Source organism: Protopterus annectens, chromosome 10.part0, assembly GCF_019279795.1.
Source record: "Protopterus annectens isolate FY-2018-M chromosome 10.part0, PAN1.0, whole genome shotgun sequence".
Classification (NCBI taxonomy): domain Eukaryota; kingdom Metazoa; phylum Chordata; order Ceratodontiformes; family Protopteridae; genus Protopterus; species Protopterus annectens.
The window spans coordinates 1,521,321,907-1,521,346,901 of NC_056744.1; the positions used below are offsets into that span (position 1 = coordinate 1,521,321,907).

At 39.0% G+C, this 24,995-nt stretch overlaps 1 protein-coding gene across 4 annotated transcripts in view; it reads right to left on the reverse strand.

Annotated features, from left to right (window-relative positions):
* Nucleotides 1–24,995, reverse strand: part of LOC122813704 (zinc-binding protein A33-like) — a 1,378,975-nt gene that overhangs the window by 181,275 nt on the left and 1,172,705 nt on the right. For all 4 annotated transcript variants that reach the window (XM_044086163.1, XM_044086164.1, XM_044086162.1 and 1 more), the window contains one exon: nt 8,748–8,783. In XM_044086163.1, the coding sequence (XP_043942098.1) occupies nt 8,755–8,783 (29 nt within the window). In that variant the 3' untranslated portion in view covers nt 8,748–8,754. The remainder of the gene's footprint in view (nt 1–8,747; nt 8,784–24,995) is intronic.

Sequence of the window (24,995 nt, forward strand, 5' to 3'; positions counted from 1 at the left end):
GATGAACATTAAGAGATAAAGAGAAACTAAATCAGAGGATATGCTCTGATTTATTTGCAAAAATGTTTAGAGAACACATGTACATATTTAGAATGCAAAATTTAATTACTTGAAATACACACTAAAGAAACTGAATTCCAGCCGTGAAGATGGGATGTACTACCAAAATAATATCTGGTTTAGGAGACAGCTTTAAAAACAGGATGGAATGTCAGAAAATCTAGATTAGCAATATGTATGAGCTATGTCAGATTCAGTTTATAACACTGCGTTGTAATACTATCCTAGAAATAGCAAACTGGTTCTGTAAAATTACTGGAAAAGGAAAGCAGGAGAAAACATGCCAGTGAAAAGATTTCAGTCTATTGTAATAAAACATGAAGGGTGCACATTTTGTCCTTTCCGTTAAGGTTATTTTACTGAATTTTAATGTTTTATGAAATTTTTATTTGTGGATATAAATGTAGTAGCTGTGTATATTTTGCATTATGTTTTTGTAACAAATTTTGACTGAAACAAAATTATGCAAGTCAGACTTCTGAGTTCTTTAAAAATCTGTTGAGTAGAATTACTTCTGATTCTAACAGTGCTTGAGGAAATGATCAAACTGTGTAACGTTTTACTGAGTGCCTGGTGCTGCAACTTGACTATCAGGCTGCTTGTCATCACACCTAATGCTCTGAATCCTCAGCTCAGGTACTACCCCACCCGTTTTCAGGTTGCTGGTCGGGAGGAAAGGGTAAGTGGAGAGCAGCTTGGTCTAGATCAATGACCCAGACAGTAATGTCTAATAGAGCATGTCAACATTGACAAAATCCAAGGCATCTATTTGAAATTGGGCTTCCTGGGCTATACTCAAAGGCTTCACCCTTCATAACGGCACAATGATTCAAAATCTGCAATGTGAAGATGCAGATATTTAGCAATTATAGGGTGTTGCACTGAGGTTTTTTGAAGGAAAGTAATTAAGTATTTGTGCTTCGTGTTAAATAGTGCATGATGTACTTTTATTACACAGTAAGGTATTATCTTTTGTAAAATGTGAATTATTTTTATTACAGACATTGTTGTCTAGTGTGCTTTGCTAAGAGTTTCATGACTGGAATGAATGACCCGGAAGTTGTATAGTAGTAACTTTCCAGGTCAAATACGATTTTATGTGACTGTTTCATATGTTCATTGCATCTCTCAGCATGTCATAGTCAGGAATAATACCTGAAGATCATATACTATGCATTCCAGTAGAGATGTTAAGTTCCCTACTTCATGGTTAATGAATGAAAACATTTCTGCCCAATAAAATGTTACTAATCAAGTACTATGGACAGACAGTATGCTGTAAGCATATCTGTAACAAAATGAATGCTCCGCTAGGACTTCTAAAATGGCTGTACATTGCTCAATAGGTTGAGCAGAGCTCTCTCAGTATGAAAATACAAAATTTAGAAAACAGCCATCAAAAGACATTTACTTGGGTAAAAATCAGTTACTTATTAGTTACTACACTGCCTGGATGTCAGCAAAAAATAAATCTGCAGACAGAGAAAATTAACTAAAAAATAAAAAGAAAACCATTGGTTGGGAAGAGCTTTGCAGCTGTTATGCAAAAAGCAGTTCATGTTGCAGCCACAGAGAAAAAATAAATCGTATGCATTCAGATGTGTTTAAAGTTGAGACAGACAAAGGAAAATACATGCAGTCAAATTAAAAAAGGCCGGAAAGAATAGAAGAAGCTTTAAGTAACTATTCAGATGAGCTGACAAACTGCAAAAATCGCATCTAGAAATGAAGGTGAGACTGGCTGAATATGAGGCCACTAAAGAACTGTTTAAAAAAATAAAAGAGCTAGAAGCTACAGCATGCAAAAAAAAACCTGAGCTTTTCTGCTGTAGCAAAGAAACTGGAAGTAACAGACTGCATCAATTTTATGAAAATACACACAAAAAGCTAGAGTGGTATTCCAAACAGGATTTGTTAACTGAAAGGGAAAACTGCATGTATGCGCCAAATCTTTTTTTTTTTAAACATTTTCATTTAATAATATGCTGGTAGGAAAAAGTGGCGAATGGAAAGGTGAGAGGAAAATAAAATAAGAGCATTTTCCAATGTGGCAATATTACATTCACTATTTAGCAGTTCTGTATATTGTTTGCGTCTTTCGGCTTTTCCCGGTTAGGGGTTGCCACAGCGGATCTCCAGTCCGCTAATGATTGGCAGTTGATTTTTACATACCGGCTTGCCAGGCCTGATGCACAACCTTCAATGAAGGTATGCCCATTCACGCATGTCTCCACTCAAAAGACGTTCTAGCTGAGAATCGAACCGGACAGTGTCTTACTATGAGGCGACCACACTACCACAGCAATATATACAGTTTATATTAGTGGTGCCTGACAATAGCTGCACTTAAAATATTAAAAAAAGCATTAGCAATGAAATATCACATTTTAGTCCAGAAAAAAATGGAATGTATGCTCCAAATCTGAAGCAATATATATGTGTTGTGAAAAAATTCTATGGTGTTTTTTTTTTTCATCTTATTCTCTAAATTTGAATATAAATAAAAGGCCAAGAGCTATAGCAGTAAAGATGCAGGCATACTGGCATAAGGAGCTGCTTCTGACAAAGGTATTGCAGAAGGATGGAGGTGTTATGATAGGGATTAAAGATAGCTATGAGACCTGTGATTATTACATGTTCATTGATAACACCAATACTACAGACTGTGTAACTGTGACAATAAAGACAACCCTGGAACATATAACTACAAATGCTTTGTATTGTAAAAAAAAAGCTACCAGGGGATGGAATATACTAGATATTGTTTGTGTTCCCAAAGAAATTACTGTAACTTCAAGTCAAGTTTTACCACCACTGATATATGCAGTGATCATGAGGTTATTAAGGTTAATTTGTTGCTAGATAATTCTGCCAAACTGAAATCTAAACTAATGCAAAGAAGGTTAATTACAGATTATAGGGCAGCAAAACAGAGTGAAGTGTTCAGTGGAAAAACTGCAGATGGAATGTGGAAAGTTTTGAAAGAGAAATTGTTTGAGTGCAAAAAGTCAAAAAAATGTTTATCAGGATCTAGGCATGCAACATCAGAGGGGGTAGATTTCCATAAGAACAAGATACCTGATTAAGGCAAGAGACAAAAAACATAAGAAATGGAAGAGAGGTCGAACTACAATTTTGAAAACCGAAATAAACAAGCTGGACAAGCAGATTAAGCATAGTTTTAGGCAAGATCAAGAAAAATTTGAAGAAAATTTATATAAAGATATTGAGCATAATAGGAAACCTTTTTTATAGATACATAAGATGTGGAAGGAGTAAAGATACACAAATTGATAAACTGTGTGCAGATTCTAAAATGTATTCTCAGACACAACAGATTATAGATATAGTTACAAAATCTTATGCAAAACAGTTTGGCTCCAGAAAAGGGGTGGTAAATTGTCCTAGTGGCATCCAGGTAACCCCAGATACTGGAATCAAATTGGATTATATTGAAAAAGAACTGTGCAAACTGAATCCAAACAAAGCACATGGAGGAGACAGAATAAGTAACAATGAGCTGGTCCCGAGAACACTTCAGCAAGAACTTACACTACCATTATATCTATTATTCACTAGGTCATATAAACATAGGGAGATTCCTCAAGATTGGAGACATGCACTTATTACACCTGTCTTTAAAGGAAAGGGGTGTAGGACAAACCCAGAATCATACAGACCCTTAAGTCTACTTTCATGTTGTGGAAAATTAATGGAGAAGGTACTACTGGATAAGTTATTGTTGAAACTGGATAGGTTGGGACTTGAAACCATATATCAGCATGCATATGTTAAAAATAGATCTATTACCACCTGTAACATGATGTTCTATAACAATATAATAACAGCTATGAATGAAAAATTGTGCTGTGATGTAATTTATATAGATTTAACTTCAGCATTTGACAGGGTCATACACAAAACACTGATCAATAAAGGAGTACAACCAGGTATTGATGTACTGTTGCTAAGATGGATAGCTGCATGGCTTACAAATAGGACATGACTAGTATCACACAACAACTGGACAGGTGAAATCCTTGGTTACAGTCAAGGTGTCCCATGGGGCTTTGACCTAGCCCTTACTTGTTTAGATTGTATCTTTCTGACCTTACTTTTTCATCTGAGGTGTTCTACGGTCTATATGCTGATGACTTGAAATTGGGTAAACTGATTACAAGTGTTACAGATAAGGCATGTCTGGAAAATAATTTGACTAAATTGACCATTTGGCCACAAGAGAGTAATATGCTGATAAATACAATAAAAACTACGTATATGGGATTTGGGAGACAAACTCAATGGCAAATATTTAATACAGCACACAGTGATTGAAACTGTAGACTCATTTAAAGATCTGGGTATATGGGTAGATTCAGCTATGAGTTTTTCTAATCATATCAACCAATTGGCTAATGATAGTTATAGAACTATAGGTTGTATAAAAAGATTTATAAAGTCTATGAAATCAAACATAATGAAGTCATTGTTTGTTCAGGAATGAGAAGTGTACTAATTGGTTCTCTGATAGAGTAGCTGATGCTTGGAAGAGACTACCATATTACATTAAAGCAAGTACTAGTTTAGATATTTTTAAGAACAGCCTGGACATTTATTATGGGAACAAGTGTTTGGTATATTGGCAAGCTAGAAGGGCATTAATGCCCGTGTTTGAAACATATGTATGTATGTAAGGGTAAAGTGTTATCAATTGGCAATACTAGAGTATTCATGGAAAACAAGTATTCACTGTACACCACACAGAAAAATAAGCAAATTTATCCTTGCAACCAGAGATGCCGGGAGGCAGGTGTGAGATTCAAGTTTCTATATTTAGCTGTCCTCAGAATATTTTTTGAAAGAGAAAATACATTTTTGGATACAGATCTGAAGGAGGATATAAACAATTTACCCAGCAAAGTGTGAGCCAACAAGTTGATGGGGGTTCTGCTTCTGGCACAGCCCACAGACAGATCATGCCAGCAAACCATTTCCCATGTTCCAAAGGAAAATGACTGAGTGGCAGAAAAAAAATCTTGGAAGCTGATTAGAAAAAAAAAGTAGTACTGTAGATTTGAACCAGAGATGAGTGCTGGAGTTGATGAAAAAGAAAGCCAGTGAAAATGTGAATGTATGAAATAAACAAATGAAATGGAAAGTTTCATTTCCATAAGATGCAATTTGGACATGGGAATTATGCTTCTGCAAGAAGTGGAGAAAAAGGAAAAACACGACTGGAAATTTGTACAGTATGTTAAACATGTGGGAGAACTCAAGTATAATTCCCACTTTGTTGTTAATGTTTAGAAGACCAATGAAAGAAGTGAAGACGTAACTAAGTAAAAAAAAATCTTAGTAATATGCATATAATAAATGTCTTGAAGTCAGATGCATATTACACTATAAAAGTAGTTTTGTACATTATGCAGAGGTACTTTAAATGTGAGGTGGGAGGGAATCTTATAAGTGACTTGCGTTAATGCCAAGGATGTTAAAGTAGGAAAGTAATTTTCTGCTACAATGCATCTGAGGTTTATACTGTAACAAGATAAAGGCCAGATATTAAGCAGCATAATGTTGTGATTAGGCCCTAAAAGAGGGAAGTGAATTGATCATGTATGTGTATTAACATACAGTGGTTTCCCTGGTATTTTGCATACAGGCTGAATTGTACTGTAAAAGTACACTATTCCAACATTTGAAATGAGTTATGCTATGTCTCTGCAAAGCCATAAGATGGTCTTTTTATCTCCCAGCAGAGCTCTGCAGTTGCATAAAAACTGTCTGCAGGCACTGAAAATTAATCAGGGTATGACTAAACTACTACATTTCAGACATATGTATGGGAAACATTAAAATTAATACTTACTGAAGTAACCAGCATTTAGGTGAAAATAAATATAGTCTTGACACACTGAAGGAAATACAACCAAGTATCATAAATCACTTCAGTATAAAGAATAACAATGCAAAGTCTATCTGTTTAAAGCAGTCACAGCACTCTTTCTTAAGGCTAAAAATCAGTAAAACTGCAAGTTGTTTTTCACATCTGGGAAGAAGGACACTGACATGGGACAAGAATGAAAAGTGTGGGTGCAGGAATGAGAGCAGGTTCTAACATGCATTTTCAGAATGACTAAATCTAACTTTAGAAAAGGTGACATCTGTGAGTGCAACTGTCTAGTTGGGGCATATGCCCATATATGGAGGGGCAATCTTCCTTTTTGCAAAGTGTATACAGTTATATGTGTTGTAAGTTAAAAAGGATTGTGGGTTAAAAATGAAAATGTACATTTTTTTCTTGAGTGTTTTAAACTGTAACAAAAATTCTGGAAAATGTGACATGGGTCAAAACAGACATGAGAAGCCACGGTCATGTATAAGATCAGCCTGCCAAGAATTAATGTGTAAACCTTATGATGGAAGTTGGAAATGTATTGAAGGAAAAACTGTCAGAGAGTATTTGAAAGCAACAACATCTTATCAGAATGACTTCCTTATCAATCATATCATGGAATGCGAATGGTACTGTAGGTATGGACAAAAAGCAGAGAGTTCTGAATTATATTAAGTGTATGGCACAAATAACAATATTACTGAAGACACACAGACTAAAATGTGAGTTTGGCAAAAAGTATTTCAGAATGGTTATTCAGCAGAGTTATCCATGACGAAGGAAAATGACGGCAATACTGATTGCAAGTGGGGTTCCAATGATAGAGCAGGACAAGGAGAACAACAATATTAGATTTGTGGTATACATGGTATTTAGAGGGTCACTGGTATTAATCTAAACTCTACCTAAAACTTCTATTAAGGAAGGAAGGTAGGTTAAAAAATTATGGGAGAGATAATTAGCTTCCAGCAGGGATTATTATTCATGGTTGGGGACTGGAACCTGATATGCAATAGTAAATATGTATCTGGGGACCTAGAAGGCAAATATAACAAATTAGGGTATATTTCTAAAATATTATATGAGAATATTTGGAATGGAAGATCTGAAATTACCAGCAAGAATTAATACAGACTTTACTTGTTATTCCCCAATGAAAGACAACTTGGATACAATAAACAGAAATGATATTTCACAAAAGCGTGGGCATTTAATTGAAGACTTTGAAACACATCCAATGACTATTTCATACTATGCACCAATAAAGACTACGTTAAATATGCAGGTTAATCAAATAAAAATAAGACACTGGCACTTTCCTACTTACTTATTAGAGAGAAATTTAAGGAATTGGTAGTGTTAGCAATTCAAGAGTTATTGAGGAAGATGCAAACTTCTTAAGAAAGAATAAATGAGGAGTGTGGTAAAATGAAAATGGAATCTAAAAATATGGTCAAAATGAGATAAAATATATATGGTAAGAAAGTAATAGAATTATTCATAGAGATTTTCAAAGGTTAAAGTACTGCAAATGAAGGGGATCTTATAGAATAAGTAGAGAAGCAACTGCTGAGTGCTAAAGGGAAAATAAGGGATTTTTTGGATAATATGCATGAGTTTGCAAGGGTTGCCATTAACAACTCAAGAACACAAAAACTACTAGTGCTGTGACTAGGCAATACAAAAAGAAAGGGATGTTGCCAAACCTAGGGAGCCTATGACTAGAAAAATAACAACAGACCCTACAGAGGTGATAGTTCAGAAATTCTATGAAAATCTGTCTACAGCAGCAAAAACCAAGAAATGACAAACATAAATATTTATGGAAGACTTAGCTATACTAAGGTTAGAAGAAGATGATGCTCAAGACTTAACAGAAACGATAGGAAGGGATGAGATAAAGCTACTGATGTACAAGTTGGGAGGGTGGCCTAATGGTTAAGGTGTTTGCTTTGCAAGCACAAGGTGCAGTGTTTGAGTCTCACAAGGGATAAGTGGCTAAGCTTAAAATGGCTTGCAAGGGCAGTTAGCTTAGTACTAATCTATGAATCTATGAACAATCAGTCAACAGGGAAATCTCCAGGAACAGATGGTATTTCTGTGAAAGTTAAGACATTTGGAGGGAAGAAGTGATAAAGAGATGGAAGGTTTTGTTTTTTTTTAAAGCAAGGACAGTAACAGCATCTTAGGGAAAAAAAGCTATTTTGACTGTACTACCCAAAGATGGCAAAGGCCCTTTGAATTCAACTTCATAACATCCAATTGCAATTTTGAACCATGGTTATAAAGCACTTATGTGTCCATGAGGTAAACAACTTAACTAGTGTACCCCCCCCCCCCACACACACACAAATAAATTCATACCAGGCTAACTGGTTATGTGGGCCATTTTAAGTTTAGCCAAGTATTACCTTTGAAAATCAAACCCTACACCTTGTGCCTGTAGGGTAAAACCCTTAACCATTATGCCAACCCCAAGCCCCCGTTTGCCATTTTAATAAAGGTGTTAAAAACTTAATGTTCTGCAAAATGTGTGACTTTTGCCTTTATTTCTTAGTCATACTACATGAATTTACATTCAAAATATATATACCCTCTTAAAGCCTACAACAGACTTTCATAACAGCTGTGCTCTACAGTAAATGCAATTACTTTTGATCTTTAATAGCAGAGGAGCAATTTTGTTCAGCTTCTTAAGTTGTTGAAACATGATACACTTAACGTGTAAAAAAAACATATAAAAACAAAAAAAATATAAAAACAATCAGTCATGTCAGAAGTCAAGCCTTACCTGAAGACTAAGACATCTTAGGAAATGGAGGCTTTTCTAAAGTTATTAGGGGAAAAAGAAAACAGAATCAGAACATAGTTAATGTAAGAAACATAACAAGTAAATAATTTAAAAGGACGTTTGAATCTTTGCATTTCATAACACAGACAGTTACAAATGGGTTTATATTAGATCTTTGAACGCTTAGGTTGTCGAACACCAAAACGTCGACATCTAATAAATGCAACAGGCCAATTAAACAATTTTCTTCTCTGCAAAAAAATTTGCTTGGTCATCATCCGGGATTTGCCCTTTTCCCCGATATAGAGCGATCTCGGAGTTGGTATATTTAGTTAAGGGGGTGGGGGCACAGCCCCTCACATCAGGGGGTCTGATTAGGGTTTTAGAGTTTTTTTTTTTGGCCACGCAAATTTTTTCTCTGGGAAAACATTTGTGTAATTGGCCTGTCGCATTTATTAGATTTTGACGTTTAGGTGTCGACATTTCGGCGATCAACAGCCTAATCGTTCGAAGATCTAATAAAAACCCTTACAAACTATATCCTGCTAGAAAGTACAAATATGGTATGTGTCAAATTATTGCTTTTTACCAAATGCTGATGTAATTAACTCGTTCCACTGAATGGGTCTGAATGTACAACCTGCTGTGAAGGGAAGGAACTCCTCCATACTACCCAAGGAAGTGGCTTTGCTGACTGTATCCTCTTAACTAAAACTAAATATTCAAAAATTACACAACCTTGAGGTAAGTTAAAATCACTGCTGGTTTGAATCTGTTCAATAAACAGGTTTGATATTATCAATATGTCCTGAAAATTCCATTGATGACAATCATTAAACAGAAAACATAGTGGACAGGTGGACAGGGAGAACTAAGAAGCTGACTAAAAACTGGGCTCATGTTCTGAAGACAGCCTCCTCAGCTGTAAAGTAAATTTCATGAACTTTTTCCCTGTAAGCCATGAAGATGACAGCTGTCATTTTTCAATGCCTTTCTGAATGCTGCAAGCACTTTTTTCATGTTAACTGGGTAAGAGTTCCTTTTCAGGGGTGACCTGGGAGACCTGTCTTATCAAGTGACCTACTCAGTCACAGGGTTCAGAAACTGCAGTAGAATTAATCATACCCTGTACCTCTGACTACAGGAAGTAGCCAGTTAACAGCTCACAGTCTTAATTATCTGTACTAACTGCTAGACTAAACAAATGGTTTACTCACCCTTTCCCTCAATGTGCTAATAATAAGCTATTAAAAAGCAGTTCATGGCGCACTTAAATCTCATTCCAAAGGTTCTGTTCTAGCAAGACTGTACATCACGCTTAAAATGTCTTAATTGTCAGGAACAACAGCCCTGTTCACTTACCTGTGATTGACAGCAGACCCTTCACAGTCCTGTCAAGGCATTTCTAAGTAACTGCCAGTATTCCATACTAGCAATAAATTTCTAAAACTACATGGGTGACAAGTGCATTTCCCTGACCAGAAGTGAGAGTATTTAAAGGTTTATTTATGCAATGGAGCAGATAAGCAATTCCTCTTACCTAACATAAGCACTTTATTCTATAATGTAATTGAGATAATGAGCCTGGATTGTGAGGAATCCTCACTGGATACTCTACTTTCCATGACATGGTTTTAATTCATTTATTTTATTTATTTGTTTTTTGTTTACCAGGAAAGTCCACTGGGCCAAGAGAGTCCATTTTCAGTGGAGGCCCGGGGAGAAAAGCTCCATGACAAACTTTTACATTTAAAATTTACAAATCAAAGATGCAACATTCAGTTCTAAAAACAAAATAAACAGTACAGCTTACAGAGATAAATTTCACACAGAATAAAACGTCAAAGAACAATTAACCTGAAATGGAAAATAAGTACAAAATGTACATGTGAGAAGTTCACAGTAATATATAGAGCAAAGCAGACATTGTTGACCTTAAGGGTTTACATAAGTAATAGAAGTATCTGTTGTCTTTTCAGAGATATTATCTTACCAATAATAGAGCTAATATTTGACCAGTAATAGAGAGGACTGGTAAGAATAGGGATTATGTGAAGTCTAGAGGGGTTTGGTACAATTTTATATCAAGCTGGATCACAGATGGGTATATGAAGGGAAGGGTCTATATTATATTCTCGAAAGGTGACAATGTCGAATCTGACATTGTCGGCATGAGAATATCGAACGCTCAGAATCTTGAGCGTGTACAAAAAGAAAAAAAGTACCCTAATGGGTTTAAGCAGGGGGGGCAAGCCCCCCTGCACCCCCACTACCTTAAATATACCAACTCCGAGACCGCACTTCATTGCAGTAAACAGAAATCTCCCCTTACAGAGATTTCTGTTTACATGCCCGAGATTCTGAGCATTCGGTATTCTCATGCTGACAATGTCAGATTCAATATTGTCGGCTTTCGAGAATATAATATAGACCCAAAGGGAAGATGTGAAAAGAGTAAAGTTTTGAGTTGATCTGATGGGAAGAGGTAAAGTATTCCAAGCTTTGGCTACTGAGTAAGAGTATAGAAGCTGACAGGGAGGGAGGTTTGGCTTATGAATTTGTAATAGTAGTTGGTCTCCTGACCTGAGTGGTCTGTTGGGAAGGTAGTAGTTGAAGGTAAAGTGAAGGACAGTCTTGGGGTTTGAAAAGGATTTTGTGAGCAGTATTTAGTTGTAGACAGGAAAGGTAATTAGAAAGCTCTAGCCATTTCAGAGATTTGAGAGCAATGCAGTAGTGGGTGGAACATCTGGAGTTGGTTGCGAATTTGGCAATTGTATTAAAGCAAGTTTCAAGTTTGATTTTAGAAGAGGTATGAATGATAGAAAGAAGGGGGCACCATAAAGGAGACAGGGTAGTAGGTATGGTGTGGCAAGGGTGTGTGTAGTGGATAGGCTTAGGTGATGGTTGTGTCTATAGAGGGTACCAAGCTTGGAATGTGTTTTGCGGATATTGTATTGTATGTGGATATAGAATTTCGTGTGTTCATCTGTAATAACTCCAAGGAGCTTTGTGTGACTAACAACCTTTATTAAAGATTTAAGTGAATAGATGAAGTCTGACTTGTGTAGGAGGGTTGTTTTTTTAGGGGAGAAAAACATGATTTAGTTTTTTTTTAGGATTCAGGGCAAGATGGTTATTGTGCATCCAGGATTCAGAGGCAGAGAAGGCATTTTGAGTTAGAGCAAGTCGGAAGGAGAGTTGGCAAAACAGATGACGGTTGAGTCATCTGCATACTGAATGACTGACCCTTGTGGTAGTGATGACGGGAATTTGTTTATGAATATACTAAAGAGGATGGGTCTGAGTATGGAACCTTGGGAAACACCAGTGGAGGTGTTGAGACTGGAGGAGATAGTGTTTTGCCATCTTGTGGCCTGTTGTCTTTCATTTAAATAACTGTGGAACCAATTTAGAGTGTGGCAGGACAGAACAATATTGGAGAGCTGGGAAATGAGTAATGGGTGAGAAATGGTATTGAAGGCTTTGGATAGGTCGAGGAAGAGGGATGTCGTGGACTTTGTTTACTATGACCATAAATGATGGAAGGGTGGTAATAGTACTACAGCCGGGTCTAAAACCATGCTGTGATGGAGAGAGAATATGATTATCTAAAAGGTACTTAAAAAGTTGGGTGTTGACACATTTTTCTAGTATTTTGGATAAAGGGGAAAAAATTGCAATAGGACGAAGTTACAGATGCATGTGTTGTTGCCACCATTAATGAGTGGTAGAAGGCTTTTTTCCATAGTCTGGGGACGTAGGACTCGAGTATGGATCTATTAATAAGAATGCTTATAGGGTAGGTGATACTGTCTGCATCTATTTTTAGGTAATCTGAAGGTAGACTGTCTGGGGCATTACAGTAGGGTTTTAGTCTAAGTAGTAGGTGTTTTATGATAGAGGTGGGGGTTGGAGTTAGGATAAATGTAGAGAAGGGTTGGTATTGGCATTGGGTGAGATTTGGGGGTTGGAGTGAGCTGAAAAGGGTGGGTGAGCTGAGTTTGGAGGAGTGGGAGGAGGAATAGTTAGTTTGGGGAAAGTTTGCAGAAAAATTGCAATATTTGTATTCAAAGTGCATGCAGACTGTAATAGTCAACATTTAGTCTATATTGCAAAGTACTGCCATTGTGAAGCTTTTTATATTGCAATAATGCATTTCAAATCTGGAGATGAAAAGACCACAGCATAAAAATCCAAAGGTTTATTGTAGAACCAATTTCAAGATGGTAGTAAAACAGATAACACCAGCAGTAAGCGCTTTCACATTGACCAGATGGCTTCATCAAACTTCATTCACATTACACATCACTTCCTGTTTAAATGCATTCTCTAACCAACATATTAATATAATTAAATAATTAACATCTTAAAGACAAACACTCATTTAAATACTGGCTACAAAACTAAACTAAACTAAAATAAAATAAAATTACTTAAAACTTTCAGCAACCAATAATGGTTTTGTTGAGGCCCTTTCGTTAAGCCCAGGTAATTTATCGGCTTGCAACCCAATTATCCAGTATAATTCATTCTGTTCAGTAATATTTTTTTTTTATCTCCTAACCTTAAATTGTGACCTATACAATGTATGACCATAAATTGGAATGTGTGTGTTTTATCTGACATTCTATGCTTAGCTAATGCACTTCTTTCAATATCTCCATTACGAATGACCGAAAGGTGCTCTCTAACTCTGTCACGAAGGGACCTGTTCATCATCCCCACATAAAATGAATGACAGTCATTGCATATTGCCAAACAGATCAAGTCATTGGTAGCACACAGGGGCGGCTCGTGGCATCGGACTGCAGCCCCCTCAGCTAAAAAGAATAAAGTGTGAGAAAATGTAAAAAAAAAAAAAAAAACAAAAAAAAAAACCTTTTGTTTAAAACAAAATTCGAGTCCGCGACTCGGAAGTATGCGCACTTTAACCGCCTCGGGCTGCGGCGGTTTTAAACAGCTTTTTTTTTTTTTTGTTTTGATTGCAGCCCGGAGGAGTAATGAAGGCATCATTGTGATGCCCAGAAGTCTATGCGGTACCAAACCGCATAGAATTGGAAGGGGCTCGGACTGTGACGTCCGCAGGCACGTCATGACGTGCTTGCTGGTTTAAATGCTGCTGATTGGTTGTCGCTCTCTTCCCGGGCTTTATGTGCTGGGAAAATAGCGAGAATCAACCAGTCAGTTGTCGATTTCCCTTGTGGATTATTTCGTGACCTTTTTTAAAATTTTTAATAATTTTTATTTGTTTTGGCATTGGAATCGGATTTTACTTTTTTTTTTTTATGTGGGTGGATTTTTGTCAGCTGTGCTGCAGCCTGTGCTAGAGAAGGAAGAACAGAAGAACAAGAAGAAAGAAAAGAACAGCGTGAAGGTGCAGAATTAAAGTAAGTATTGTAATTTGTAGCTCATGATTCACTTTTCCAGCTGCAATACTACCTTCTCAGCTGATAATTTACATTGTTTACAAACTTTGTCCCACTGAATACGCAGCAGGATGGAAACACAAGACTATTTAGATAGGCAAGCTCTTTATAGCCTTTAAATTCATGGTGTAACATAGCTCAGGGACTGATGCAGCCCAATTCACACTGCAAGTGCAGGTCTCTCAGTACATCTACAGTACCTAAAACCAAGGGTTCAAGTGGGGGATGGAGGGATGTCATTCTATCATAGTGTAGTGGTTTCAGCCAAAATGTTGTTTCAAAATGGTGTAAAATTATTTAAGCATTGCGTTAGTAGTGCAAATATTAACTGTTAACTTTAAAACTGAAGAAAAATGAATGCATAAAACTATCCACAGGACTGTTGTTTTAAACTGATCACTTCTTGAATCAGGAAGAGAGGATTTCTGCATAGATTAGTTGTTATAGCTAATTATGTCATTAAATGTTGTATAAAAAAGAGGGTTATAGCTCTAGAAACCAAAGAAGCTCGTCCCTCATACTCAGGAGTGGAAATGGCTGCCAGTAACGTTGGTTCTGGGCATTACACTGCAGTAAGGAAGAATTGTCGTTAACTTTTCAATGGTGACTTAGGCATCTTCCTTTTAAATGGTTTAAGGTGGGCAGACTACAAGATACCAGCTGAATGTTACGGACTTTGATTCTTTATTTTTGCCAATACAAGAATGAATTATTGAATTTGTTTGGAAGTAACTGTTGCCTAGTTTATGGAAAAAAGGTACTGTATATCTCCCTTTTATCCAGAAAGCTATTTTGGTGTGCTATATTGAGTATGGGAGTCTATGCCACTGCCTTTTGCATCATCGAAAAAAAATGAAAATTGTTAGGAATCCTTGGACTTTGATGTGTTATGGGTACAGAACATTTTTGTCAAAGTTACCAATCCACAAAGAATTGATCAAGTACATTTTGTCATGTATTGGAGAAGTGAAAGTGGGCCACATCAAATATTAAGTGTGACTGGGTACTAATGCTAAAATGTTTGCTTGTAGTAAACATTTCATCACTGGGTTGAGTATGTGCTTTTACTAATGGTTTCTGTTTAAAGTAAGAGCTAGAGAAAGAGAGTGTGTGTGTGTGTGTGTGTGTGTGTGTGTGTGTGTGTGTGTGTGTGTGAAATGCCCCAGTTGCTATATACTGCTGGCTAGAGAGAACATGTACCTTGAACCTTTGTTTTAGGTGGCAAGGGCCTGAATTCCCTACCCACCACCATTTTTAAAAGCTTGCAGATTTTTGCCTCATATTTGTTCTGTTTGGTTCCTCATAAAAATCTGTGGTTTCTGTATTATTGCTTCCTTATATAGTTAGTAGTGCAGTGGTGCTCTGCTAGCATTGTTGCATGACAGCTACAGGTTCTCTGATTTCATTCTTGGCTGGGGTGCTTTCTGTGTGGAGTCTGCATGTCCTCCCATCTTACTAAAGCATGTGTCTGGAGTGTTTCTGTCTGTCCCTCTATTTGACTTTTGTTCTAAGTCAGACTTTCCTGGTTAACAATTGTTAAATAAATAAAAATAACAGGCATTTGAATTTCAGACTTCAGAAAGTACACGGTAACACAAAACCTTTTATTCTAGCAATTTTCTAAGTTTATAACATGGATATTTTTAAATTTATCCCTATTTTTGGGACTGCATTCCCCCATTATTGGCTTCATCCAGTTTTTTTGTGCTAAGGTTGAGAGCTATGGTAAGAACTGAATATGTTTGGGGGCTGTATTCCCCCATTACTGGCTTTGTTCATGTGTTTTTTGCTAACAGGTTGAGAGCTATGGTGAGAACTGAATTCACTAAATATGTTTTGGGGCTGTATTTCCCCCATTATTGGCTTTGCTCAAGTGTTTTTTGCTAAGAGGTTGACAGCTATGGTGAGAACTGAATTCACTAAATGCTAGCCATTTAAGTTTAATTTTATTCTAACAACTTTCCAACATTATATAAACAATGTTTAAAATGTGTCCCTGGTATTTGGGCTTTTGCCCCCCCAAGTAAATCTTGGCTTTTTCCAGATTTCTTGTGCTGCAAAGTTCAGAGATACAGCTGAGTGTCGAGTGGATTTTACAAGGAGCTGAGAGCTGCAGGGGAACAAAATTTTAGTGCTGCTTATGCTGATTCTACTTGCATTGTTAATAGCACAACAGGTAACATACTTGCTTTTGATGTAGAAGGCTGTGGGTTCTACTCCCACAGGAGGCAGATGTATTACTGATACTGTACTGTGTTGTAAAGGGGGGGTGGATGCTGCAGTCTTTTTTGGTGAAGATACCTAGTAACTATGAGCCTGTTATCAGTTTGCCATCCATTCTCTATTGCAATATTACTAGTTTATCATTTTTTAATGCAACATAGGCAATTTATTCCTCAAGGGCAACAGGCACTGTATTTGTAGATGAAACAATGAGATATAAAGTTGTTTGCTAGCAGCAACCTCTTCATTAGTTATAGATTTCTTTAATGTTGAATTATTTAGATGACATTTACCTCTTCAGTGATTGTGCATATTTACTGATACTGGTGGACTGTAGAAGTTTGAGTAGACTTTTATGATGGTAATGTTCTGACTTTGGCAGTTTTGTCATTATTGGTGCATGCATTTTGTTTCATTGTTTACTGGAAAAAGTTTCAAAACAATAAATTTAAAACGCCCTTTAACAACTGTACTATATTGTACAAGGAATACAATTTAATACAATCAGGAAGGCGAACACATGTATGTTTCATGTGCAAGGGGCCTATGATTTGAAAACAGCCCAAAGTCAATCTTTATCTGCTACCAGCAAAATGTATTTTCTTTGAATGTGGATTTCAGTGCTGTTTCAATGAATGTGAGTTTCAAGGGCAGAGAAGTTTTAATGCCAAGTCTATTTACATTTGAGACTGCATTGCTTTGTTCAGAAGATATCTATTAGTATTTGTGCTGTAAAATGCAAAATAAAACTTTTAAATGCAATCAAAATCATTGCAGAAGTAAAGCAGTATGCACTTTACAGTGTTTATGGTAAATGGGGCGAAATAACCAAGGAATGGGACATTGGAATGGCTGCAGGGGGGAGGCTCCATTTGACCATGATTTTGTGAGGGGGGGAAGGGCAGCCAACTCAAAGACATCCCCAGCTGAACTATACCTCTCAACTGTCCAGATTTTTGCAGAATAGATTTTTGCTTCTTATTTTTGGTTGGTTCCTCATAAAATTTGTGGTTTTCTGGCAAATCATTTAGGAATGAAGTGACTAAATAATGACAGACATTGAGTTTCAGATGTCATAACCTTCAGAAAAATGCATGCTAAAGCAAGACCTGTTATTCTATCAACTGTCTTAAGTTTATACAAGAGCAATTTTTAATACTGTTTGTATGTTCCCCCAATATATTTGGCCTTGTCCAGATTTCCTGCATTACGAGGTTGAGAGGTACATGCAAATAAATCACTTTATAGAATTAGAAATACCCAAACCTCTCAACTGTCCTCAACTTTGGCTCAAAATGTTGCTCTTCCCCTAATAATCCCTCCACAAAATGGCAATTTTGGAAGAAAACATGCAGGGTTTACAATTATAAATAACTGTAATGATTAGAGTCATAGATTACTTTTATTTCATAAATGTATGCAGATTCTCTTATTTTGTCAGCTGCTCAAGTTAACAGTACTAATATTAAAAAGGCGTCCCTTCTTTGACAGGTTCCCAGCTGCATTGCGTGGCAATTTTATATTTTTGCATCACATTTTGGTCCATTTTCCATAAAACTGGTTTTCTGGCAAATTAGTGGCTAATCATTAAAGACTGAAGTTAGAAAATAATGGCAGACATTTGAGTTTCAGATTTCATACCCTTCAGAAAATTCATACTAATGCAAGACCTACTACTATTCTATTATCTTTCTAAGTTTATAAGAGAAATATTTAAAAACTGTCCTTATTTTTGGGCCTGCGTCCCACTTCTTTGTATGACTTTGCCCATATTTCTTGCTTTGAGGTTGAGAGGTATGAGCGTCAGCCAGAGACATTTCAAATTGTGACATACTTGTTGCACCCACTCCCCCATGTAGTGACTCTGGATGTGTCCAAGCAAGGCAAGGAGCAGTTATGCAGTGTAAGTGTGCAGAGTATTCCCCCATACAAGGTAGACACAAGTACGATAGTGGCTTTTCATCTCTCCTTGATTCTGCAGAATGTTCTGGTTTTCGGTCATATTTTTATACTGTTATTTTATGCTTATTATTCAGAAAATACATGCTGTCGCAGTGCCCTTTTGCTCTGTGTTTAAGTAGCAATGCTTTAATGACCATCAGGTAAGCTTGTCTGAGATTGTAAGATGCAAGTAAGCTTTAATAAGAATACTTTTAAAGAATTACCAACATTGAATCCCTTTTGTTGTTGCCATGCAGAGAATATTTACATAATTAGATAACGTATAAGCCTTGGGTACTGAATTGCATATGACAGTATTTGTAATAAAGGACAGGATTACAGTATTTTCAGAAGCTCATTACATTTGTTGGAGACTTGCAATCATCTTGCAGGCTGTACCCATAAACTAAACAATGCCAGTCTATCATGTGTGGTCCATAACTTGTGCAGTAGTCCTTTAAGCAACTTATCTTGTGCTTGTTTCTTGTTTGCTGTTCATTTTTTACTTTGATCATGTCTCCCCCATGAAACAAGTAGATAGTTGTTGTCAGGCAGCAGGTGTTTTTTGGATAAACATTTTTACAAGTGGGGGTATCACAGAGATTTCTACTTTCAACATGTTACTTGGTAATTTTATAAAACTGAATATAAATTATAATTAGAACTGCAGTGCAAGGAGAAGTGGTTTGAGTTGAGTGCTGCTTGTTTTTTTTTTATACTTGATTTTGACTGTCCTTCCAGTAATGTATTTAAAAATTCATGCCTCACAACCTTTGTGTTTCCATCTAGATATTAAGTAAGCTGTTATGTAGCCAATGCATTAAAATTTTTTTTCTCCACTTCATTTTGTTTTGATTGGACTCTCGTAATGATGGTTTGGCACGCAGGGCAGCGTATTTAATTAAAATTCCAGTCGTTGTGGTTTTGAGCATAGCGCCACCCCTTTCTAGTTGGCCACACCCCTCCCCATTGGCCCCACCCATTCAGCTGTCTCCTGTAGCCCCCCTTTAATTTGAAGTCACCAGCCACCACTGGTAGCAAATGTAGCATTTACTCTAAACTCATACCTAAAATTAGTTATGGGATGTATAAAAACATTATGTGGACTTAATACCTTACATATACTGCACTTCTCACAAGGGTTTAGATATTTTTTCCCCACATGTGAATTGCACAACAGTCTCTTTAAATTCTTTTTATTTTCTTATACCTAAAGCAGGGTTCATCGCCCAATATCTCTTTTATTTGTACATCAGATTTTAGGAGGAACCAATTCCGTTTCACAATATCTCTAATCATATCAATATTACTAGAATACTGCAGACATGAAGTTCTACTTGCATTATAATTAAACTTTCTTGCACTGTTTCCTGAGACTCTAATTTCAGGCATAGTATTATTCATATATGGTTTGGCTACTGTGTCCCTTAAATTTTCTACATGTGTAAGATTTGAATCAATTCTTTCAATGTGTATTTACGCTCAACCAATTAATCTCTAAAAGTATCTAAATTCATACGAAATACTCTATCATCAGTATTCAATCTAGATATGCGCATTCCTTGCCCCTTAATTATGTTTTTATAAACATAAGATGGATGCATACCGTCTTGAGATAGAATATTATTCCTATGACAAGATTTCCTATACATAGTGGTAGAGAGAACACCATCCTGATCTTACATAATAGCAACATCAAGAAAATCTATCATTACTTTAGAAGATTTGAATGTAAATTTAAAAAAAAATAGTATTGTCATTCAAATAGGTAATAAACTGCAGCAGATGTTCATAAGACCCAGTCCAAATTAGAAAAAGATCATCTACAAAACGTTTATACAAAAAATATATGCACAGTAGATATTATTCATTAAAACTGCATTTTCTTTCCATTGTGCTAGCACAACATTCGCAAAACTATTCTCACAGGGTGTACCCATGGCAACACCCACTTGTTGTAAATAGTATTTTTCATTAAATAGAACTACATTATTTTCCAGAATAATTTCAAGCAACATACATATTAAACCTATTTGTACTGCATCATAAGCGCTATTATTGCTTAGGTATAACTTTACTGCTTCTATGCCATAGGCATGAGGTATAACTGTAAATAAAGAGCTTATATCTAGGGTCACTAGCCAACTTTCTTTCAATATATATTGATTGCCTAAAGTGATCAAAGACAGATTACATAATAACTGTTTAGTGTCTCTCAATATATACTGAGACTTGTCCACAACGGGTCTAAGAAATTTCTCAACGTATACTGACAATGGATGAGTAACCCATCGTCGACCAGATACTATGAGTCTGAGTGGTGGGTTACTCAAATCCTTTTGTAACTTCGGTTGGCCTCGGATCAATGGTATAACTGGATGAAGTACTAAAAAATAGTCCAACAATGATTTAGGTATAATATGAATCATAAAATTAGAAGTTATGTACTCACCATAACGTTCCATCTGAGTAGGTGTATTCATTTTCTGCAACCTGTGGGTTATGGATCCGATATCGGATCCGAACCGGCATGGTTTTCCAGCTATGGATCCGAGCTCTCAGCTCCTCCCCTCACCCATAATGCCCTGCTCTCCCTACATGACCTCAGATCGAGTTTGCCAACAATAGAATACCCTGAAAAAGGGTAACACATAACATGCAGGAAACTGACAAGGCCAGGGGGATAGGAGGGCGGGATGGTTGCAGACAAATGAATATACCTACTCAGATGGAACGTTATGGTGAGTACATAACTTCTAAATCTGAAGTAGGAGATTCATTTGTCTGCAACCTGTGGGACAGAGTCCCCAGCTACCTGAATCTTGGGGGGCCATCATGGAAGGATATTCCGAAGCACCGCGGAGCCAAAGGATGCTCTACCTCTAGATGTAATATCCAACTTGTAGTGGGAGATAAAGGTTTGAGATGAAGCCCAAGTGGCTGCTGAACAAATATCATCCAGAGGAATCCTAGCTTTAAAGGCCGCTGAAGTAGAAACTGACCGGGTTGAATGGGCATGTACTCCCTCAGGTACAGGCCTTCCAGAAGCTTGATAAGCCAATAAAATGCACTGCGAAATCCAGCGTGATAAGGAGACTTTGGAAATTGGTTTACCCAAATTGAATTTAGCAAAGGAAATAAACAACTGGTCAGATTGCCTATGACATCTATAAAATCTAAGTTGCCTGTGAACATCTAAGGAATGTAACTTGTACTCACCTTTGTTTTGATATTTAGGGAAGAAAACAGGGAGGTTGATAGATTGATTAATATTTGCTTCAGAAGCTACCTTAGGAAGAAAGGACGGGTTGGTCCTGAGGTATACACGGTCCGGATGAAAGACCAAGTAGGGAGGTTTGACGGATAAGGCTTGAAGTTCTGAGACTCTCTTGGCCGAGGTAATAGCTACTAAAAAGGCCGTTTTGAAAGATAAAAATTTCAGATCTACCGTAGCCGCAGGTTCGAAAGGGGGAGCGGTCAAGGCCTGAAGGACCAGAGGAAGGTCCCAAGGAGGGACCACTTGCTTTACAGGGGGTCTGAGAAGAAAAGTACCTTTTAGAAAAATCTTACACAATTTGGCAGACATCAGTGGGCTGGAGTCTTGACCAATGTGATAGTAAGAAATCGCCGCAAGTTGCACTTCGACCGTGGAACTGCTGGCACCATCATTAAAAAGAGTGGTTAGAAAGTCAAGTACCAGAGGAAGGGGAACTGTGAAGGGGTCTAGACCTTGCCGCTCCGCCCAAATGGAGAATCGTTTCCACTTACTGCGGTAAACTTTCCTGGTAGATGGTTTATGAGCTGCCACCAGGATGGCCTTAACAGGAGACGAAATACCGGGAGTCCTGATCAGGAGTGGAACTGGAGCAGCCAAGCGGTCAGCTTCAGGTTGTCCAGATTCGGGGCTGATGGGTGGGATGGGTGAGATATCAGATCCGGGATGGGATCTAGAATCCAAGGAGGATTCACTGAGTGAGACCTTAGGAAAGGGAACCAGATCTGTCGAGGCCAAAATGGGGCAATGAGAATCATTCTGCACCCCAACCGAGAGGCTTTCTGAAGAACTTGGAGCAACAGAGGCAAAGGGGGGTAAGCATAAAGAAGACCGGGTGGCCAAGCATGCACCAGAGCGTCCCTTGGGGTATCTCCGGGAGGAGGTATTAGAGCGAAAAATCTGTCGCACTTGGTGTTTGAGGGAGACGCAAAAATATCGCAACAAGGAGTTCCCCACTGTGCGAAGATGCGTTTCGCTACCTGGGCATTGAGAGACCACTCGTAAGGGGAGAGAATGGTGCGACTGAGCTTGTCCGCAAGGATGTTGGACCAACCCGGAATGTGCGTTGCTATGAGAAAGCGGTTGGTGGAGATAGCCCATTCCCACACTCTGATGGCTTCTCGACAAAAAGAGGGTAAGACCTGGTTCCTCCCTGTTTGTTGATATACCAGACTACAGACATGTTGTCCGATTGAATCGCAATAGTTCCCAAGGGAAGAAAGTCTTGAAGTGCTAGCAACGCTAAGAGCACTGCTCTCATCTCTAGAACGTTGATATGCAGTAAGGTCTCTGAATCGTTCCACGTGCCTTGGACCGTCCGGCCTGCAAATGCCAGCCCCACCCGAGGCGGGAGGCGTCCGTGGTCACCGTGGCGAGAGGGGGAGAAGCACAAAATGGGCAGCCTCCGTGGAGATCTGGAGAGTGGAGCCACCACAGGAGGGACCGCTTGCAAGCCTTGCTGATCGCAATGGGATGATGCATAGGAAGAGCAAGATACGACCACTGAACTAGGAGTGTCCATTGAAGGATGCGCATATTGAACCTGGCGAGAGGAAGAAGAGCTATCGCTGCCACCATGGACCCTAGAGCCCTCAGGACCAACTCCGCCGGAACTGAGCTGGAGTGGAGAATGGCCCGCACCTGGAGCTGCAGATTCTGAATTCTGTCCGCAGTGAGGAAGGCTCTCAATTGTCTTGTGTCTAACCTGGCACCTATAAAATCTATGAACTGCGTGGGTGCTAGGTTGGATTTTTCCGTATTTATTGTGATGCCCAGACGGGGAGCTAGATGGAGAAAGGAGTCTCGCGCCAATAAAAGTAGATGCCTTGTTGGAGCGGTGAGAAGCCAGTCGTCTAGGTAAGGGAAGACCTGCACCCCCTGAAGCCTCAGGTGGGCCGCTACCACTGCTAATACTTTGGTAAACACCCTGGGGGCTGTGGTGAGACCAAAGGGAAGGACCCGGAATTGGTAGTGACTGGCTCCCAGCCGGAAGCGGAGAAACCTCCTGGAGCGCCTGTCCATCAGTATATGGTAGTACGCATCCTTGAGGTCTATGGAGCACATCCAGTGATTTTCTCCCAGAAGGGGGAGAATAGACTGCAACGTAACCATTCGGAACTTCTCCTTGGGAACTGCCAGGTTCAAGAGTGAAAGGTCTAAAATTGGTCTTAGATCCCCCGTCTTTTTTGGCACTAAAAAGAACCTGGAGTAGAACCCTGATCCGATCTGGTCTGGGGGGATGGGCTGGATGGCTCTTTTCTTTAGCAGATGGCCAATTTCTGCCAAAGCGGCCTCCCACTGACCGGGTGGGACGTCGGGGAGGGACTTCAATTTTGGCAAGTGATGAAAAGGTATACAGTATCCTCTGGATATGATTCGGAGGACCCAGAGGTCTGATGTTATGGACTCCCACGCCGCTAGGTGCTCCGAAAAACGTCCCCCGACTGCCTCCAGAGTGGAGCAGCCAGGCAACCCTTCAGGGCTGCTGCGCGGGCCATTCAGAGAAGGGTTCTCTGGACCCGAAGTTCCTGGGAGCCCCTCTGCCCCTGGGGCGGCGTCCTCCCTGTCCTCCTCTGCCACGGAAGGACTGGTTGTCCGGAGCGGGTTGGGATTGCTGCGACTTCCGGAACCACATCTTCTTCTGGCCCTTTTGGTTCCTAGAATAGGGCCTCTGGGGCACAGAGAAGCGGATTCCGACGGCAGACAGCGTCTTCCCGTCCTTTTCGCTCTGGGTCAAGGTATCACGAACAGTTTTGCCAAAGAGGGCAGAACCATCGAAGGAAGCGTTCGCAAAAGACGCCTTGAAGGGCTCCGTGAAATCGCAATGACGGAGCCAGGCCTGATGTCTAGTAACTAGGCCTGCCCCTGCGGCTCTAGCGGCACCTTCCGTAGCATGGGACAGTAACCGCATAGAGGTATTAGTGACGGACCTGAGAGTAGCCATACGGGTGGAGTGCAACAACTTGTCCTCCTCCGACATGGACTCTGGGGGGGGATGCAGCGTATTCCTTGATAAGATTGCGCTGCATCCTGATCACATGTGCCAGGTAGTTCAGCGCCCTTACTGAAAAGGTTGCTGAACTAAACATCCGCTTCTCCAAGCGGTCCATCATCCGAGACTCCTTGCTCGGGGGATGGACTGAGGGACTCTCCTGAGCAAGTTCCCTCTTGGTGGCTGCCGCCGTCAACATGGCATCTACCGGAGGCCCCTTACTCCAATGGGCACGGTCAGCCGGGGGACTAAGTATACGGTCGGGCCTTTTTGGAATTGGCTCCACGGTGTCCGGCTCCTTCCACGCCCTGGTGGTAATCAGGTCCACCAGGGGGTCGGGCAGGAGGGGACACCCAAGAGGTAGACGGGCCCGCTTCAAATGCCTCCAAGAA